At 42.7% G+C, this 16,906-nt stretch overlaps 1 protein-coding gene across 1 annotated transcript in view; it reads right to left on the minus strand.

Annotated features, from left to right (window-relative positions):
• Positions 1-16,906, minus strand: part of TMEM132C (transmembrane protein 132C) — a 774,065-nt gene that overhangs the window by 164,794 nt on the left and 592,365 nt on the right. Inside the window, exon 4 of the mRNA XM_077461819.1 lies at positions 8,510-8,693. Coding sequence (XP_077317945.1) covers positions 8,510-8,693 — 184 coding nt within the window. The remainder of the gene's footprint in view (positions 1-8,509; positions 8,694-16,906) is intronic.

Here is a 16,906-nt window from a genome sequence, read left to right on the forward strand (position 1 = left end):
GTTTTTGCTTTGTAATCCTCAGTTCTCTGCTCTACACATCTGGTAGCCAGGCAGCGACACAGATCTGGTACAGCCTGCTCCTCTATCACTCATGCTACTCTGTGCCCTCTCATGCTCTGTCACCATCTTCATAAGTGCTAGGGAGGAGGTGCAGGAAGAGCCCCCTTATCTACTCAGTCTCTACCAGCTATGTAATATTGAACATGAATTACTATACAGAAGAAAAACAGTGAACAAAATAAATATAGCAAGAATACACATTCTGTGTTTATAAAAAAAAAAAATACAAAATATATAATCAGACATGAGTGACTATCATATTAGATAATCTGAGATGATGGACATGAACTGATGATCCCACTTCCTGTGGGCAGAAATGGCAAGTTGCACACGTTCTTGCCAGTTGTGGCACAGCAGGGTAAAACAATAAAATCACAATGCAATGCTTTCCAACGTGTATAAATTGTGCTGGGAAAGGCAGATGAGCAGTGAAGTTAGCATTAATGACAATCATAACATGTGTCTGTGTATGCAGAGCACTTTGTTGTAAAAGTCTGGGTCAGAAAGCTATATATTTTCATACGTTTTGAGTGAAAAAAGTCTCACAATCAAGGCAAATAATTTGGTATACTTATAGGAAGCAATCTGGGAGTGTGCAGGGTTCCTAACATTTATATACCAACCTTTATGAAAAAAAAGGGACACTACATAAAACAATGAAAAACAGTAGACATCTAGTTCCTTAGACATATGTAGTGATTTACAATGGCATGGTGACATGAAAAAAAAAAAATCAAAATCATAATCCTTTGACTAAAAAAAAAATAGGAACCTCCCTCCCCATATCACCACAATTAATATAAAAAATACAAATGTAGTCAAAAGGGCTCATACCCATGCCAGATTTTCTTTGTTGAATGTAATGACTACTTTTTGTAATTTCTGGATGCAGAATAAACAAATCCTATGGAGATTCACCATAGCACTTAAATGTCTTGTATTATGGGAAACTGTCAAGCTATAAATTTCAACCTCTGAATGGTTAATTGTTTTATTCAATCATAGGGAACAATGTCTTGGATCAAGGATGGCTCCAGACATGTACTTTGATTTTTAAGCTGGAATTCATCCAGTTACATCCTTTAAAGTATAGCCCAAATAAACATGTCCAGATGTTTCCATAATCCCCAGATGAGACCAGTGGGTCACCTTACTCTGCAAAAAAATGTGAAATTAGGAAAATATAAAGCAGAGGTTGTCAGCATATGTTGTCGTCAGAGTGAATGCTCCTTTAAATAGAGTAATTATTTTGCTGAACGTGTGTGTACACCATGACAATATGTTACACAGCGTAACAGAACCTGTCTCCACTCTTCCACAGAGCATTTACCATATGGTAGGAGTAAACATGTTCCTAATGAAGCCACTGAAGGTTTAGCAATGAATCCATCTTAACAAGAGTGTGATTAAACAGGGGAGATATGCACTGGGGATCGCAGACTGCAATGCTGTGTGGTAAGCACAAAGCATGAGGGAGAAAAACTACTAAAGTCAACCTAGAAAAGGTCATGCAATGAATCTCCCATTAAAAGACACACTTACTATGGCCAATTACTCTGAATAGCAAACACTGCATGGGCCTGTTAATAAATGATTTACAAAGATAATTATTATACATCTTGTTCAAAGTTTACATTGAACAAAAACATAGCTAAATTTTTTTTGTGAACACAAATTATTATGCTATATAACTTGCTAACATATTGTACAATATTTATGTATATGCTTTAGAATGCAAACATAAACTACATAGTAAACTATCAGTAGCTAAATGAAGTAGAGAAGCATACAGTAACTGACATATCAATATTACACACTGGAACTAGAATTCTAAGAAACATGCACAGTATCTCATAAAAGTGATTACACCCCTCACATTTTTGTAAATATTTTATTATATCTTTTCATGTGACAACACTGAAGACTTTACTACAATGTAAAGTAGTGAGTGTACAGCTTGCAAACAGTGTAAATTTGCTGTCCCCTCAAAATAACTCAACACACAACCATTAATGTCTAAACCGCTAGCAACAAAAGTGAGTACACCCCTAAGTGAAAATGTCCAAATTGGGTCCAATTAGCAATTTTCCCTCCCCGGTGTAATGTGACTCATTAGTGTTACAAGGTCTCAGGTGTGAATGGTGAGCAGGTGTGTTAAATTTGGTGTTATCGCTCTCATACTGGTCACTGGAACTTCAACATGGCACCTCATGGCAAAGAACTCTCTCAGGATTTGAAAAAAAGAATTGTTGCTCTACATAAAGATGGCGTAGGCTATAAGAAGATTGGCAAGGCCCTGAAACTGAGCTGAAGCATGGTGGCCAAGACCATACAGCGGTTTAACAGGATAGGTTCCACTCAGAACAGGCTTTACCATGGTCCACCAAAGAAGTTGAGTGCAAGTACTCAGTGTCATATCCAGAGGTTGTCTTTGGGAAATAGACGTATGAGTGCTGCCAGAATTGCTGCAGAGGTTGAAGGGGTCGGGGGTCAGCCTGTCAGTGCTCAGACCATACGCTGTACACTGCATCAAATTGGTCTGCATGACTGTTGTCCCAGAAGGAAGCCTCTTCTAAAGATGATGCACAAGAAAGCCAGCAAACAGTTTGCTGAAGACAAGCAGACTAAGGACATGGATTACTGGAACCATGTCCCGTGGTCTGATGAGACCAAGGTAAACTTATTTGGTTCAGAGGATGTCAAGCGTGTGGCGGCAACCAAGAGGGTTAAGGCAGTGCTGGAAAATAATGGTGGCCAAACAAAAGGTAGCAAGGTGAGGCTCTGGCCTGAAACAATGGAAAAGTCAGATAACACCAAGAAATGCAAGCTTGTCTTATTGATTTTTTTTGGGTCAGCATGATCTATGACAGTGGTGGTCAACTTTAAAAACAAAAAAGGCCTCCTCCATCCGTTTGGCCGAGCGGCATAATATGTTTTATGGATGCACACACTAAGTGGGCACATCTGTCTGGATTCTATGAGGAATCTTGTATCATCATCATGATATATCCACTATTATCCTGAGGAACTGGAGGTATCATGAGGATCAGATCTAACCACCTGGGTTTCAGCACCAAATACTAGAATCTTGTTTGCAGGCCTATCTGACTCCATAATAGAGTCCATAGATTCTGGTAAGAGTCCATATAACTACTGGTGATGGCCCACATGGTGAATATAGAAGCTTTCTGACACTCCTCATTACACAGTGGTGGATGTCAGTTTTGAATGGGACTGCTCCTTGAACATTTTAACCACTTAAGCCCCGGACCAATTTGCAGCCAAAGGACCAGGCCCCTTTTTGCGATTCGGGACTGCGTCGCTTTAACTGACAATTGCGCGGTTGTGCGAAATGGCTCCCAAACAAAATTGGCGTCCTTTTTTTCCCACAAATAGAGATTTCTTTTGGTGGTATTTGATCACCTCTGTGGTTTTTATTTTTTGCGCTATAAACAAAAATAGAGCGAAAGTTTAGGCTGATACGTATTCTTCTACATATTTTTGGTAAAAAAAATCGCAAGTAGCGACTATTGATTGAAAAGTTATAGCGTTTACAAAATAGGGGATAGCTTTATAGCATTTTTATTATTATTTTTTTTTTACTAGCAATGGCGGCAATCAGGGATTTTTATTGTGACTGCGACATTATGGCAGACACATCGGACATTTTTCACACATTTTTGGGACCATTGTCATTTATACAGTAATCAGTGCTATTTGAATGCACTGATTCCTGTGTAAATGACACTGGCAGTGAAGGAGTTAACCACTAGGGGGCAGTGTAGGGGTTATGTGTGACGTTATGTGTTTTTTTTATTGTAAGCATGTTTTTTTATTGTAGGCATGTGACTTCACTGATCGTCTTTCCCTATAAAAGGGAACAGATGATCGATGACAACCACACTAGGGAGCATGGGGAGAGGTTTGTTTACACAGACCTCTCCTCGTTCTTCCGCTCTGTGACCCGATAGCGGGACACCAGCGGCGATCGGGTCTGCTGGTCCCATGGCCAGGGTCACGGAGCTCAGGACCAGGTCAGGAGCGTGCCGCCGGTGGCGAACTCCCGACCCACGGCTAAGCACTGGTCCTTAAGTGGTTAAACTGACTTATAATTCATATATTTTTTTTTCACTTATGTCTTTCACTATATTAATGTGGTTTGTATTACTATTAGTGAAAATAAATAGCAAAGATGTCATACTTACCTGCTCTGTGTAATGACTTTGCACAGAACAGCCCAGATCCTCCTCTTCTCAGGTCACACATCGGTGCTCCTGGCTCCTCCCTCCTGCTGGGTGCCCCCATAGCAAGCAGCTTTCTGTAGGGGGCACCCAAGCAGGCACGTGCCCGACTTGCGGCTCTGTGTGTTCATTCACACATGGAGCCATGGCTCGGCCCTGCCCCCTTCAGTCTTCTGATTGGCTCAATGGCTTTCCCACTGCTGCCAAAAGCCAATCAGGAGTGTAAGAGGTAAGGATCTCGTGGACATCACTGGATTGAGAGGGGGCTCAGGTAAATATTAGGTACGTATTATGGGGGCTGGGGGATGCTGCTCTCAGAATGTTTTTTTACCTTCATGCAGAAGAATGCATGAAAGTAAAAAACCTTGTGCCTTTACAATCACTTTAATTTATAAGAGATAGTCAGAGTCTGTGTACATGCTACAGATGTGGGGGGACATGTTACATGAGACTGTCAAAGATCAATATCATTGCAACCACTATATAGTTCAATGTTTCCACTCCCATTAAGTACCACTGGGATCCAGGGGCTGCAACACAAGTGGCAAAAGGCCACATGTGACCCTCATGCCACAGATCAGCACCTAATTCCGTATTTGAGTGCCTTGGAATATTTACAATACAACTGTTTTAGGCATGCAGTAGATTATATTTGTTCTACACATGTAATTTTTATAAGTAAGGAATTACATTTAGTGCAGTTTCACAACATACCAGCAATTATAAAATATGAATAACATATGAAAAGATACATACGAAAAACTATTTATACTAAGGAAGCTTTTGCACATTATGTTGAAGCGTCCCATTTCTTTTCTACCCGAAGACTTGAAGCTGGAGCAGAATGTTGTCAAGTAAAATGTTTTTTTTTTTAGCTCATAAAATAAGAATGGAACATGTGGGATTAATGAAAGGACCTTAATACGATTTTATCCTGTTAGATTACTTTCAAAGACTCTAAATACCATAAACCATATAACTCCCCAAATCATCCTTTAAAGATGAATCTGCAACCAACTGTAATGTACTAGCAAATAATTGATTCTCTTGTATTTTGTTATGTGCAGCAAAGAATAGCTTGAGGGATGTCATAGCACAACTAATGGATATAAATGGGCTGAATTTAGTAGGAGTGGAGGGTACTGGCTACATGAAAGCAATGTCAAATACAGCAGGACATCAGCGTGCGTCTTAAGAGGGTCTCTGAATCCTAATTCACTGGAAGAAGAGTTGAAAATGAGGTTTTGAGGAACTTCACATTGGAAAATGTATCAAATTACTTTCAGGAAATGCTGACTCTTTCAGGTTTATAGAAAAATAAGTATACAATTTATTTCTGCCTGCCTACTGAATCAACCTACAGCAGAGTTCTGAAACGTAGTTTCTCATACACCTACCTGCGGGAGACAAACACATATGGAACGTGTATAATATACAGACAAAGAAACATTATACAGTCAGTGTGGATAATATTATTATCTTGATAACTGTCTATAAGATTCATTCAGAAATAAATACAATTAAAATAAATGATTCATACCTGCCATTTTATTTGTACTATATGTTAATTTAAACATCACCTTTGTTTGTCAGCTGTCTGTAAAAGCCTTGACATACTTATTGAGAGAAAAAAAACATTTAACTAAGGCCACATCAATGGGCTCTTTTATTTAAACTCCTATTATATGTAAACTTCTAGTAGAAGGATATACGGTTACTGCAGTCAGGTTCACCTACTCACCATAGCTAGCATGGGAGAGTGACAAATATGCTATAGGGAGGGATATTGAAAGGATATTATTTGTAAAGGAGGGCCATGGCAAATAAACAGAAATTACAAAACACTCCTACAAAATACTCCTATACTCAAACTCTTTCAAATTACAAAACCTAAAAGTGAAAGTTCATTCAACATTTTACACAAATTCCCCAATGCAATTTCAGATCCCCTGAATAGTAAATTCCACTGTTCCTTCTCAGCCCCTGCAACTAGAGCAGGAGAGAGCACACTGCGCATGCACTCAGTTTGAATGGGCCACTAGGGAGCACACACTTGTAACTTTTGGCCCATCTTGTAAATGACAAGATGGAGGGGGGTCAAGGAGCCTTCAGGTTTTTCAGTGAGCCCTCCATAGCTGCATACTGTATGTATTGGAATGCAGCATTTGAAAATTAATGTTGGTATGTACTATTCAGGGGATCTGGAACTGCATAGGGGGCTTTCAATGGTGCCGCCATTGATTAAAAAATTTGAACAACCAAGCCTTCAATTTCAGTTCATGTTGCAACAGGAAAAATTTTGCAGGAATCTTCTTTTGTTTCTGGGAATTTTCTTTTCTTGCACTCATGGTCATTTCTTTTTCAATTATATTTCTCACATGATTCTCCCATCATTGATTAGAAAATTGTTTGTTTTTCAAAAAAAATGCCAGCATGCCTGATCACTTGCATTCGATGGCTGCATGAAATGCGGCCATTGCTGCAGCCCACTAATGGTGTGGGATTTGAATGAAAATTCTTGGATAAGATTTTCAAAAGAAAATTCTTTTGAAATTCAACCCATTTATGGGCGGCCTTACATTTTTGTACAAGTACAGGCCAATATAAAAGTGTACCTGTTAGCTAAAGTGATGTGATATATTGGCACTTACATTTCATATCAGCACCCTTTCAAATCATCTGCATATTCAATCAGATGTCACATGGACACAATTGTGAACTAGTGAGCTCTGACAGGAACCATGTTACTTGATGTCAGCTCTGGCCCACCACCTCCTGACATCTGATGGAACATGCAAGCACCCAGGATATATTTTTAAAGCATGTGCAAGTTTTAATTTTGGATATTAAACCCCCAAATGTACCTATGCAAATACTGACTCTTGAAAGTTGATATTTACATAGGGGGTTTAGGATGACACCCTCTATCTATTTGGCAGTACTTGGTTCAGATGAGAGGTTTCTTAGGGGATTGATAATTTGTCAGATGCAGACATTGGCATACTGCCATCCCCACTCCTCAAAATCTATGGGATTCAAGCAGGTGACATAACTATCTGCAAATAACTTTGTTTACAGGAAAGATAAATGCTGGTACCCTATGTTACCTGCTGGTCATCATAAGGTCAACTGTAAAAATTTGTAGCACATTTTTAGGTTTAATTCAAAGACTAAAACCACCATACATGGAACAAAATTTGTCTGGCTCAGCAGGGACCAGCCAAATTTTGATCTATGTATGGGCAGGGAGGTTGTACAGAAGTCGACTTCTGTTCAGCCACCCTGTCAGATTTTTCCAGCCTATAGCCGGCAGCACTGATCAGTCTATTCTGATGGCAGGGACGTCTCCTCACTGTCAGAATACAATAGTTCAGTAAAAAGGACTCCTCCTGAATGAAAAAAAAAAGACTCATCTATGGGTTGCCTTACTCCAGCTAAAAAAAAATCTTTGTTTTGGATGGAGTTTAGAACCTTTATGAGGTTTTTATCACTGTATGCCTTGCCATCCTTATGAAACATGTTCTCTTTTGTGCTGGTGTCACAGGGACAGAAAGTGAACCTGAGTCTCATACTGATCTAGTGCTGTACCCATCTGCAGGTCTCACAGGGCAGATTGATAGCAATGGGAGCTATTGACTCCTTCTGCTGTCAATCAAATTCAGCGAGTAGGGGGCGGGGGTAGTATGTGGACAGACATAGAAAAGGAAGAGCCAAGAGCACTTCCGGGGGACTCCAGAACAGAAGGTTTGGGCTGCTCTGGGCAAAACCCTTGCACAGAGCCGATAAGTAAAAACCTCTTTTTTTTTACTAAAGCATTGGAGTTTTTAGAATCACTATAACGCTATAGTAAAAATACAGCTTGCAATATTTAATCCCAGAGAAAGGTCATAAAACATTTCCTGAAGTATTTAGCTGCAAAACTAAGTAAAAGAGTGTAAATTATGAACTAAAGAATAGCTGGGGGTGCCTTCAGATATTTGTATCCTCAAGCCACTGAGTGCTGCAGAGAAGGAGAAAGAGCTGCATAAAACACATAAAGCACACTTTGACACGCCTGGTGATTAGCTTTCTAAATCACAGTTTTATAAAAATAAATACAAAAATGAAATAATGAAATCAATGCGGTATTGGGTAATCCCTGTGTAGTTATTTTCATTTCTTCTTCTGCTTACGATATGCGCTTCTCTGATTAAATAAATACTTCTTACCATAGAGAGGGGGACAATTCCCAGAATATCCTTCTGACTAATGAAGACCTCAGACAGAACCAGATCAGCTGTGGGTTTTCCAGGATATTCTAGCTGCCAGGAGATGGGCTGAGTGCCGGAAAGGCTACTGAAACTGGTGATCTCAAAGTTCATCTGTACGACCTCTGTAAATAGACTGTTACTCCTAGGAGAAAGCAAAAAGGACTTTATTAGCACTGACACTGATGACTTTAAAAGGAATGCAAACTCAAGGATCTTTTTATAAAGGAATGAAAGTCAGAATGATGACATATGATTAAGTGTTAACCCACAAACCAATTCATAAATGAATGATGGGAATTCATAAAGCATGTTTATGACACTTGAAATTCTGATGTGCATTTGCAAAACAAATGTTGGTTCGGGCGACAAAATAATGTACCTCTTGGAAGCAGGTAAATGTCTTTGGTGCAAATATCACATACAGAGGTGCACTAAAGCTCGAGAGTTCACATAGACACACTGTCTTCATTTCAACTGAGCTCTCTCCCTGCCACTGGAGCTGTCACACAACTAAGGATTTTTAAACAAAAAATATATATAAAACTGCACTATTAAACAATTATAAAAAATGTAGCTACATTAAAACAAAGCGGCAGACTCCGCTGTGAGATATAACACAGTCCCAAACAATAATTTCTACAAGGAGTTACGCTAATAAATTGTTGATCAAGCACTAAAAGAAAAAAACTAAGAAAAAAGTCACAAAAGTGAAGATAAGATCCTGGTATAGCATCCACACTGTCTGCCACCTGCAGTAGTGCATTCTTGTGACAATCCCCTCCACCTTAGGCAATATGGTCGCTTACCAGATTATATGGACTCATATAGCTCTAAACCCAGCCAGGGCCTTTAATAACATCCTAGGATTTCCTTGGGGCATACAGAACTTGTACACAGGTGACAGTATCATAGATGATCGCTAAAACATAAAAAAAACTCGCCATAGTGTAATATATCCTTTAAAGCTTTATTGTAGGTAAAAAAAAATTAAACTTAGAAACAGCTGGATGGCTACTTGTGGCTGCTCATCCTTCTGGGATCCAAGAAGTGTGATGACATGAGCACGTCGCTTCACCCTTCACGTTTCGTCATAAGATGACGTTGTCCAGGGCACGGGCAGCACGCCGAGTAACTGCACTATATACTATACAACCTAACCACTCCTCCATCTGAACCCTAGATGGCCAATCACATTTAAGAAAACATATCAGGTAATAGAAATCCCACAATTATACACCGGACATAGAACCACAGTATATAATATTCTGAGGGAAAACGAAAAAAGGGCTAAAAAATGGATTACCATAGAGAGAGTAGCAATGTCATAATATAAGTATAGAAGGCAAAAACAAAACCATTGAGTAACTATATAACTATCTATAACCTTTTAACACTAATAGGTACCAGGAAGTTTCATGAATTTACCGCACGGGGTCATTCCACCTTATCTAAACGGGCACACCCTAGAGGCTACATATTAAACAGCATCTAACATTCTGCCCGAAAAATATTTTTTACAGCACTTGCATAAACCAAACTGTGCAAAAAAGGGAAAACAATATATTTATAAGAACCAAAAAATGACTGACATTTTTTTCTATAGCTCCTACTATCTATACATCTATGTCATAAGTCACCCCCTTTGTCTCCTGGCCGGGTGACCAATTCCTTATTATTGCATAAGGAATCTAAATCTCCAAATCTTTTTGCATTTTGGCATTCTGAACTTTCATCTGATCCAAATCCCTTAGGACCACATCACAAAAAACATTTTAAGGGAAGGGGCCAGTACTCCAGAGGGAATAAATAAAGATGCATGGGAAAGGTTGGAATGTGGAAACTCAGATGAAATTACCATATTCTACTTGACAGGGTTGGTTTTAAGTAACATTTGATACTGATATCCACACAAACTTATGTACATCCATATATGTCTGAAATTTGCTTAGCCTCCTAGGCTGAGCAAACACTCAAACTCCCTATCCAAAACTGCTTTTTCTGAGTCAGTTAAAACTTGATTACTTGAATTGTATATTCCGATTCTATTTACCTTCTTTTTTGAGTGTAGCCACCTACCCCTCTAGTTCCTCTCTTTGTTTCGACTTTGTTTCGACTGGTGGTTTTATACCCTGATTTGGTCTGGGAAAATCCTATTATATTGGTCACTCCAATTCCCATTACAGGATTTGTGGAGACATATGGAGACATATGGTCAGGCACTACCACCATTACCATTAAAGGTATTCTAATTATGTCTATAATAATCCTGTCCATATCCATTATTGGGGATCACTCTATCTCTCAATGGGAAAAACCTATTCTGAGTAGTAATATTGTAATTATAGTCCGGTTCATCATTCCGTCTCCCCTGATGATTAAGTACAGGATAATGATTCCGACCTTTACCATAGAAAGGAGGAGGGCCCTGTCCTTGGTTGTTATACCGTGGCACAATATGGAAATTGCCCCCACCTTGCCCCCTATAGGTTGGGCAGGTACATTGATTATTATCTCCATCCTCTTGTGCAAAAAATGCTTTTGTACATAAAAGATACCAGACACGGGCATGTCCGGTGCTCGTCTTGAATGGCAGCTTGAAGCCTGAGCTCTCTCTCAGCCCGTGACCATCAAGCGACTTAGGGGACCTTCCCGCAACAAACCATGGGCAAGAATCGGACGACCCGCTCCACGGTAGCTAGGGGGTCATCCCCAACCTCCACAGACCTCCGAAATTATGTCACTCTGCCCGACATGCCGCCAGACGGAGCAGCCAAGATGGCACCGGGCAGCTCTGTCCTCTGCACCAGGAGCAGCACACCCCCTCTACATAGCCACAGCTCCAGAGCCTCACAGGCTGGAAGTTGCCGGCGAACATCGGGGGAGAAGCCAGCAATCTATCGGGAGTGGTGAGTCCCCCAAACCAGCAGAATCCCCCACCCAAGGCCTTATCACTAGGCCCGATGGCCACCATCTTGGTATACCCACAGCAGCAGTACACCCAGTGTACTGAAGCATTCCCACGGCTGCTGCGGACGGCATCAGATCCTGGACTCCATGCTGCGGATGGCATCAGATCCTGGACTCCATGGGGTGGAACCGGGCTCCTCTGCACCCTCGGGCAATTCAGAAGATTTCTCAGCTCTCCCAGAACCGGATCACCCGCCACTACACCTGCATTTTGCATATGGAATAATGGGACCCCAGGCCGCACAGGTGACCTCCCCAGCAGCGCCGTCATCTCCCAAAGTGCGGCGTTTGTCTCGATCCAGGGACCCTCATCGCCCCAATATCCAGGCTGACTCTCCTGCCACCTATGCACAGATGGCAGGCGCCCCACCTCCACCACCTGGGGCATTTAAAGAGGGCCCCTCCACTTGCCCCAGACCCTGTCTGGTCTGATTTATGGGACCAGACACCTCCTCGTTCAGGCATCCGCACCCCTCAATGGCTCTACTTGAGGTCACCTTCCCTTTCCCGCCACCCACACCAACAGATGGGGGTAGCCCATTTCCAACCTTTGCCTCCCCAATGGCATTCCTATCTGCAAGCGATGCCCACCAAAGATGATTTCAGACAGCTTATAGAAGATGTGAAATCCACCTGCCGCTCGGAGATTCAAGCCCTCCAATCGGGACTTAAACACTTAGCTTTCCTGGATTACACTGCAGAAACGTAGGCTTCTTCAGCCACTACTGCACACACTGCACTGCACGCTGGGGCTTCCCGTTTAGTCTTACAGCCAAACATAAGGGCAAAACGGCCGTCTTACTATACCCGGAGGACTTGACCGCATTCTGTGATGTTCTGGAAATTACTGTCCCTCAACTCCCAGACTGGGACTTGGTGACTACACCACCTCCACCACCCTCAGTCTGGCAGAGGGTCCCACCAACCAAGAGATCTCAAGCACCAGGCGGATCTGGAAAACCGGCCAGACATGACAACGGAGGACCCAGGGCCCCGCTGCCTTCCAGGGGGCGAGCCTACCCGATGCCCAGCTAACCACGTCTATCTGATAACTTTGACTGAAATAATCCTCATGTCAATCCTCCCCTCTCCCGTCGCCCTAATTTTATGTTAAGCTAGCACAATGGGCGAGTCTTGGATGAGACTTTAGAGAGAGAGACTTTCCATACCTCATCCACCCCCTGAGTTCACGACCACACCTGTTTGTGATTTCTTTTTGCACTCTATGACTGAATTGGGGTTCCCCTGTGCCCCCCTGACTCTCCCATTGGGTCTTGGGTTGGGGGAGCGCGTGGGAAGCCCTGTTGACCTTGGCCCATTGGCCTCCAAAGGTTGTGTGTTAATGTGTGCACATGTAACCATTGTTTCTTTGAACTAATGACTTCTTTTTCTTTAGCTCTCCTACTGTCTTCTTACACCCCTGTCATCGCATGGCTTTACGGAAAGACTCCAAATCCTGCCTGGGGGTCCTCCTGCGGGGTGCCTGCTCCGGAACTGTAGCACCAGGATGACGGCTTCAGCAGATAAGTATCTCCATTGTCCCATAAATCTATTCCCATGGCTAAGATCCTGTCCTTAAATGTCCATGGCCTGAAATCCAACAGAAAAAGGCATCTGGCACTGAGGGAGTTTAGACAGTTGGGGTCAGATGTTGTTATGGTCCAGGAAACTCATTTTGATAAAGGGGGCTCCTTTGCGTTTGCTTCCAAATACTACTCCCAGAGCTACCTCTCTTCGGGGTCGCATAAGAAAGCAGGGGTCGCCATACTTATAAAGCAGGGGTCCCCTTTTACTTGCTCTGACCATTACAGTGATCCCCAAGGCCATTTTATTATCCTTCAGGGTAGTTGGCAATCACAGGAAGTCACCTTCTGTGCGATTTACGCTCCAAACGTCCAACAGAACAGGTTCTTAACCAAGGCGTGTGCCCGTCTTTTTAAACGGGAACATGGCATACTGATAATGGGGGGAGACTTTAACCTGATCCACTCAGAAATCTCAGATCGCCATGTGGTGGACCCCAGGGCATCCTTGGCTTGAACTATCAGAGATTCAAGGCTGTTCCAAAAGCCAACTAGACGTTATGCCCTTTTTGATGCCTGGCGGGTCCTCCATCCGTGTGACCGACAGTACACATTTTACTCAGCCCCCCACCACATACACACCCGTGCAGACTACTTCTTTGTCAACCACCCCATCCTAAGGCAGAACCTCTCAGCGCGAATACTACCAATATCATGGTCAGACCATGCACCCATACTGCTAACACTGGAGTTAGGTACCCCTTAACGCAGACCCTATAACTGGCACCTTAAAACGTTCCTCCTCCAACATCTTCCCACCAAGACAGAATTAGACACCACTTTAAAACATTACTTTGCAGAAAACAACACTCCTGATCTGACTGCCTCCACTCTATGGGAGGCTCACAAGGTGATAATGAGGGGTAAATGTATGGCTCTGTCTTCCGCCATGAAGAGAAATGCACAAGCCCTAAAACAGCAAACAGAAAAGGAACTCAAGGCCCTAGAACACTGCCTGCAGAGCTCCCCATCCCTGACCCTCCTTAAAAGAATCTCCTCCCTTCGTGCTACCCTCTGTGACTTGGCTATAGGACGAGTGGAGAAAGCTTTTATTAAGCTAAAACAAGTTTACTATGATAAGGGCAACAAGGCGCACTCCCTCCTGGCCAGGAACCTAAGGGACAACACCCATGCTACTACATTCCATCAAATTAAAAATTCCTCTGGATCCCTGTTATCACATCCTGAGGAAATAGCCCATTCCTTTGCAGAGTTCTATAAAGATCTCTATAATAGGCCGGATATCCCCCACAATCCCCCGTCCCCCGAACTCTCCCAGCGTATGCAACGTTATCTCGAGAAAAGTGGGATTTCCCAACTTCAACCCGAGGATCTAGCCTCCCTGAATGCGTTGATTATGGAAGAAGAGCTAGAGCAGACTATCAAATCCCTTCCCTCCCATAAAGCCCTGGGACCAGATGGACTACAGTATGAATACTATAAAGAATTTCTCCCTCGTATGCTCCCATACATGTACAAACTGTTTAATGCTTTTCTCCGAGATACCCCCGTCCCACCAGACATGCAGCGCTCCTTTATTACGGTTATACCCAAACCAGACAAGGACCCTTCCCTCTGCGCCAACTACATACCTATAGCTCTTTTGAATTCGGACCTTAAAATTTTCACCAAACTGATTTCACTCCGCCTGAATATGGTCCTCCCCTTGCTTATTCACAAAGACCAGGTGGGCTTTGTCCCACTCCGTCAGGCGGGAGACAATACCAGGAAAATTATAGACCTGGTCGAAGTGGCGAACAGGGGGGGCATGCAGTCCTTGCTGCTAAGCCTGGATGGCGAAAAGGTTTTTGATCACCTTGGGTGGCCTTTCCTGTTCACCACATTATGCCACGTAGGGTTCCAGGGTCCCTTTCTCCGAGCAATCCAGCACTTGTATTCTAATCCCGCCTCTTAAGTTAAAACACCTTATGCTATCTCTCCCCAGTTCTCAGTGACGAATGGCACCAGGCAAGGGTGCCCGCTGTCCCCCAGCTCATCACGCTCTGCGTGGACCCCTTAGAAGCCACAATCCATGGGAACCCAGATATAAAAGGCATTTCAGCCAGCGGTAGGGAGTTTCACTCTCCGGGTACAAAATTAACACTTCTAAATCAGAGGCCCTCCCAATAAACATACCAGAGGCAGAAATAAATCACTTATAGGCTAACTTTACCTACACCTGGAAACACAGGACACTAAAATATCTGGAGATCCACATCACTCCAAAATTCTCCACTCTATACCAGGAAAATGTCCCCTCCCTACATCGATCCATAAGGGCCCTCCTACAACAATGGAAAAGACATCACATCTCCCTGTTAGGGAAAATAGCCTCCGTAAAGATGACAATACTCCCACAATTACTGTATCTATTCCAAACCCTGCCAATCCCAATACCCTACGGTCACCTGAAGAAGCTTCAAAATTATTTACTCCAATACACATGGAATTATAAAAGGCACAGGATACCACGCTCAGTACTAATGGCAGCACGCTCAGATGGGGGCTTAGCATTCCATAACATTATTTAATACTACCAGGCAGCCCAGCTGAAAGCGATAGACTCCTGGTTCACTCAACGTTCCTATAATAAGTGGATGGAAATCGAAAAAATTTGACTGGCCCCAGTGCACACGATCAACTTATTATGGAATGCAAATGCAGAGATAGAACCCAATCACATGCTGGGCCCTATGACCTTACTTAGGCGATTATGGTGTAAACTGATCCAACAGCATAAATTGACCTCGGAAAGCTCGCTCCTGACCTCATTTGTCTGTAACCCCAAGGTGCCAGATAGCCTCACCCATCGTATGTCCACGCCCTGGGCTTCGCGGAATCTTTTCCATTTCGGGAACCTGGTGGACCCCAGGTCCCGTAAACTACTATCCTTGACTACTATCCTTGACCTGCTGTGTCAGGTGTTCTATGGGTACCTTCAGATTCGCCACTATGCACTGACCATCACACCAAATCTGCAATTCTCCCCCCAACCCCATTTCGAAACCTTGGTCTTAGCAGGTTCTGCTCAGAAAGGTCTAATATCTGACATATATAAAATTCTGAATGCATATCCCTCGGATACTAAGGGCAAGCATGCCTATATGGTCAAGTGGGAAAGGGCCTTGGGTGAGGAGATCCCCCTGGAACAATGGCAGAGGATTTGGTCTTAGGCAGCAAAAAGCTCACTCTGTACACTCTACAAAGAAAATATATACAAAATCCTGTATTTCTGGTATATGACTCCAGATGTCCTTCACGCCATTTACCCCACCAGCTCAGATCATTGTTGGCGATGTCTGGGAGATAAGGGCACCCTCCTTCATATATATTGGAGTTGTGCCCTGATCGCTCCTTTCTGGACGTCGGTACAGCAATTGTTGGTCTGCCTCCTCAGAGGATCGATCCCTATCACTCTGAAATTTTTCATATTAGGTCTGTCGCCACTGAAAATCCCAGTGCCCCATAAGAAACTTGTTTGGCGCATCCTCACAAGAGCTCGCTGCCTAGTGGCGATAAACTGGAAGAGGTGACTCCTATGTTTACTTTTGCAAATCTACTGCATTATGTTGTTAGCAGCTCTAGAGCATTAGCATTAAACAAATAGCCACAAAATACTCAATTATACCTGTAATGCATTGTACTTATTCATGTAGTACTGTGTATATAAAAACAAAAATAAAAACTGTTATTTGGAAAAAAAAGATACCAGACACATTATAAATGTGTTATCCAACCACAGACCTAAACCAGGACTGTGGATGGTGGCAGCTGACATATCTTTAGTGTATACAGTTATTCCCCA

This window comes from Lithobates pipiens, unplaced genomic scaffold (genome assembly GCF_037356315.1).
Source record: "Lithobates pipiens isolate NorthernLeopardFrog02 unplaced genomic scaffold, aLitPip1_a1.2 Scaffold_3, whole genome shotgun sequence".
NCBI classification, from domain to species: Eukaryota; Metazoa; Chordata; class Amphibia; order Anura; family Ranidae; genus Lithobates; species Lithobates pipiens.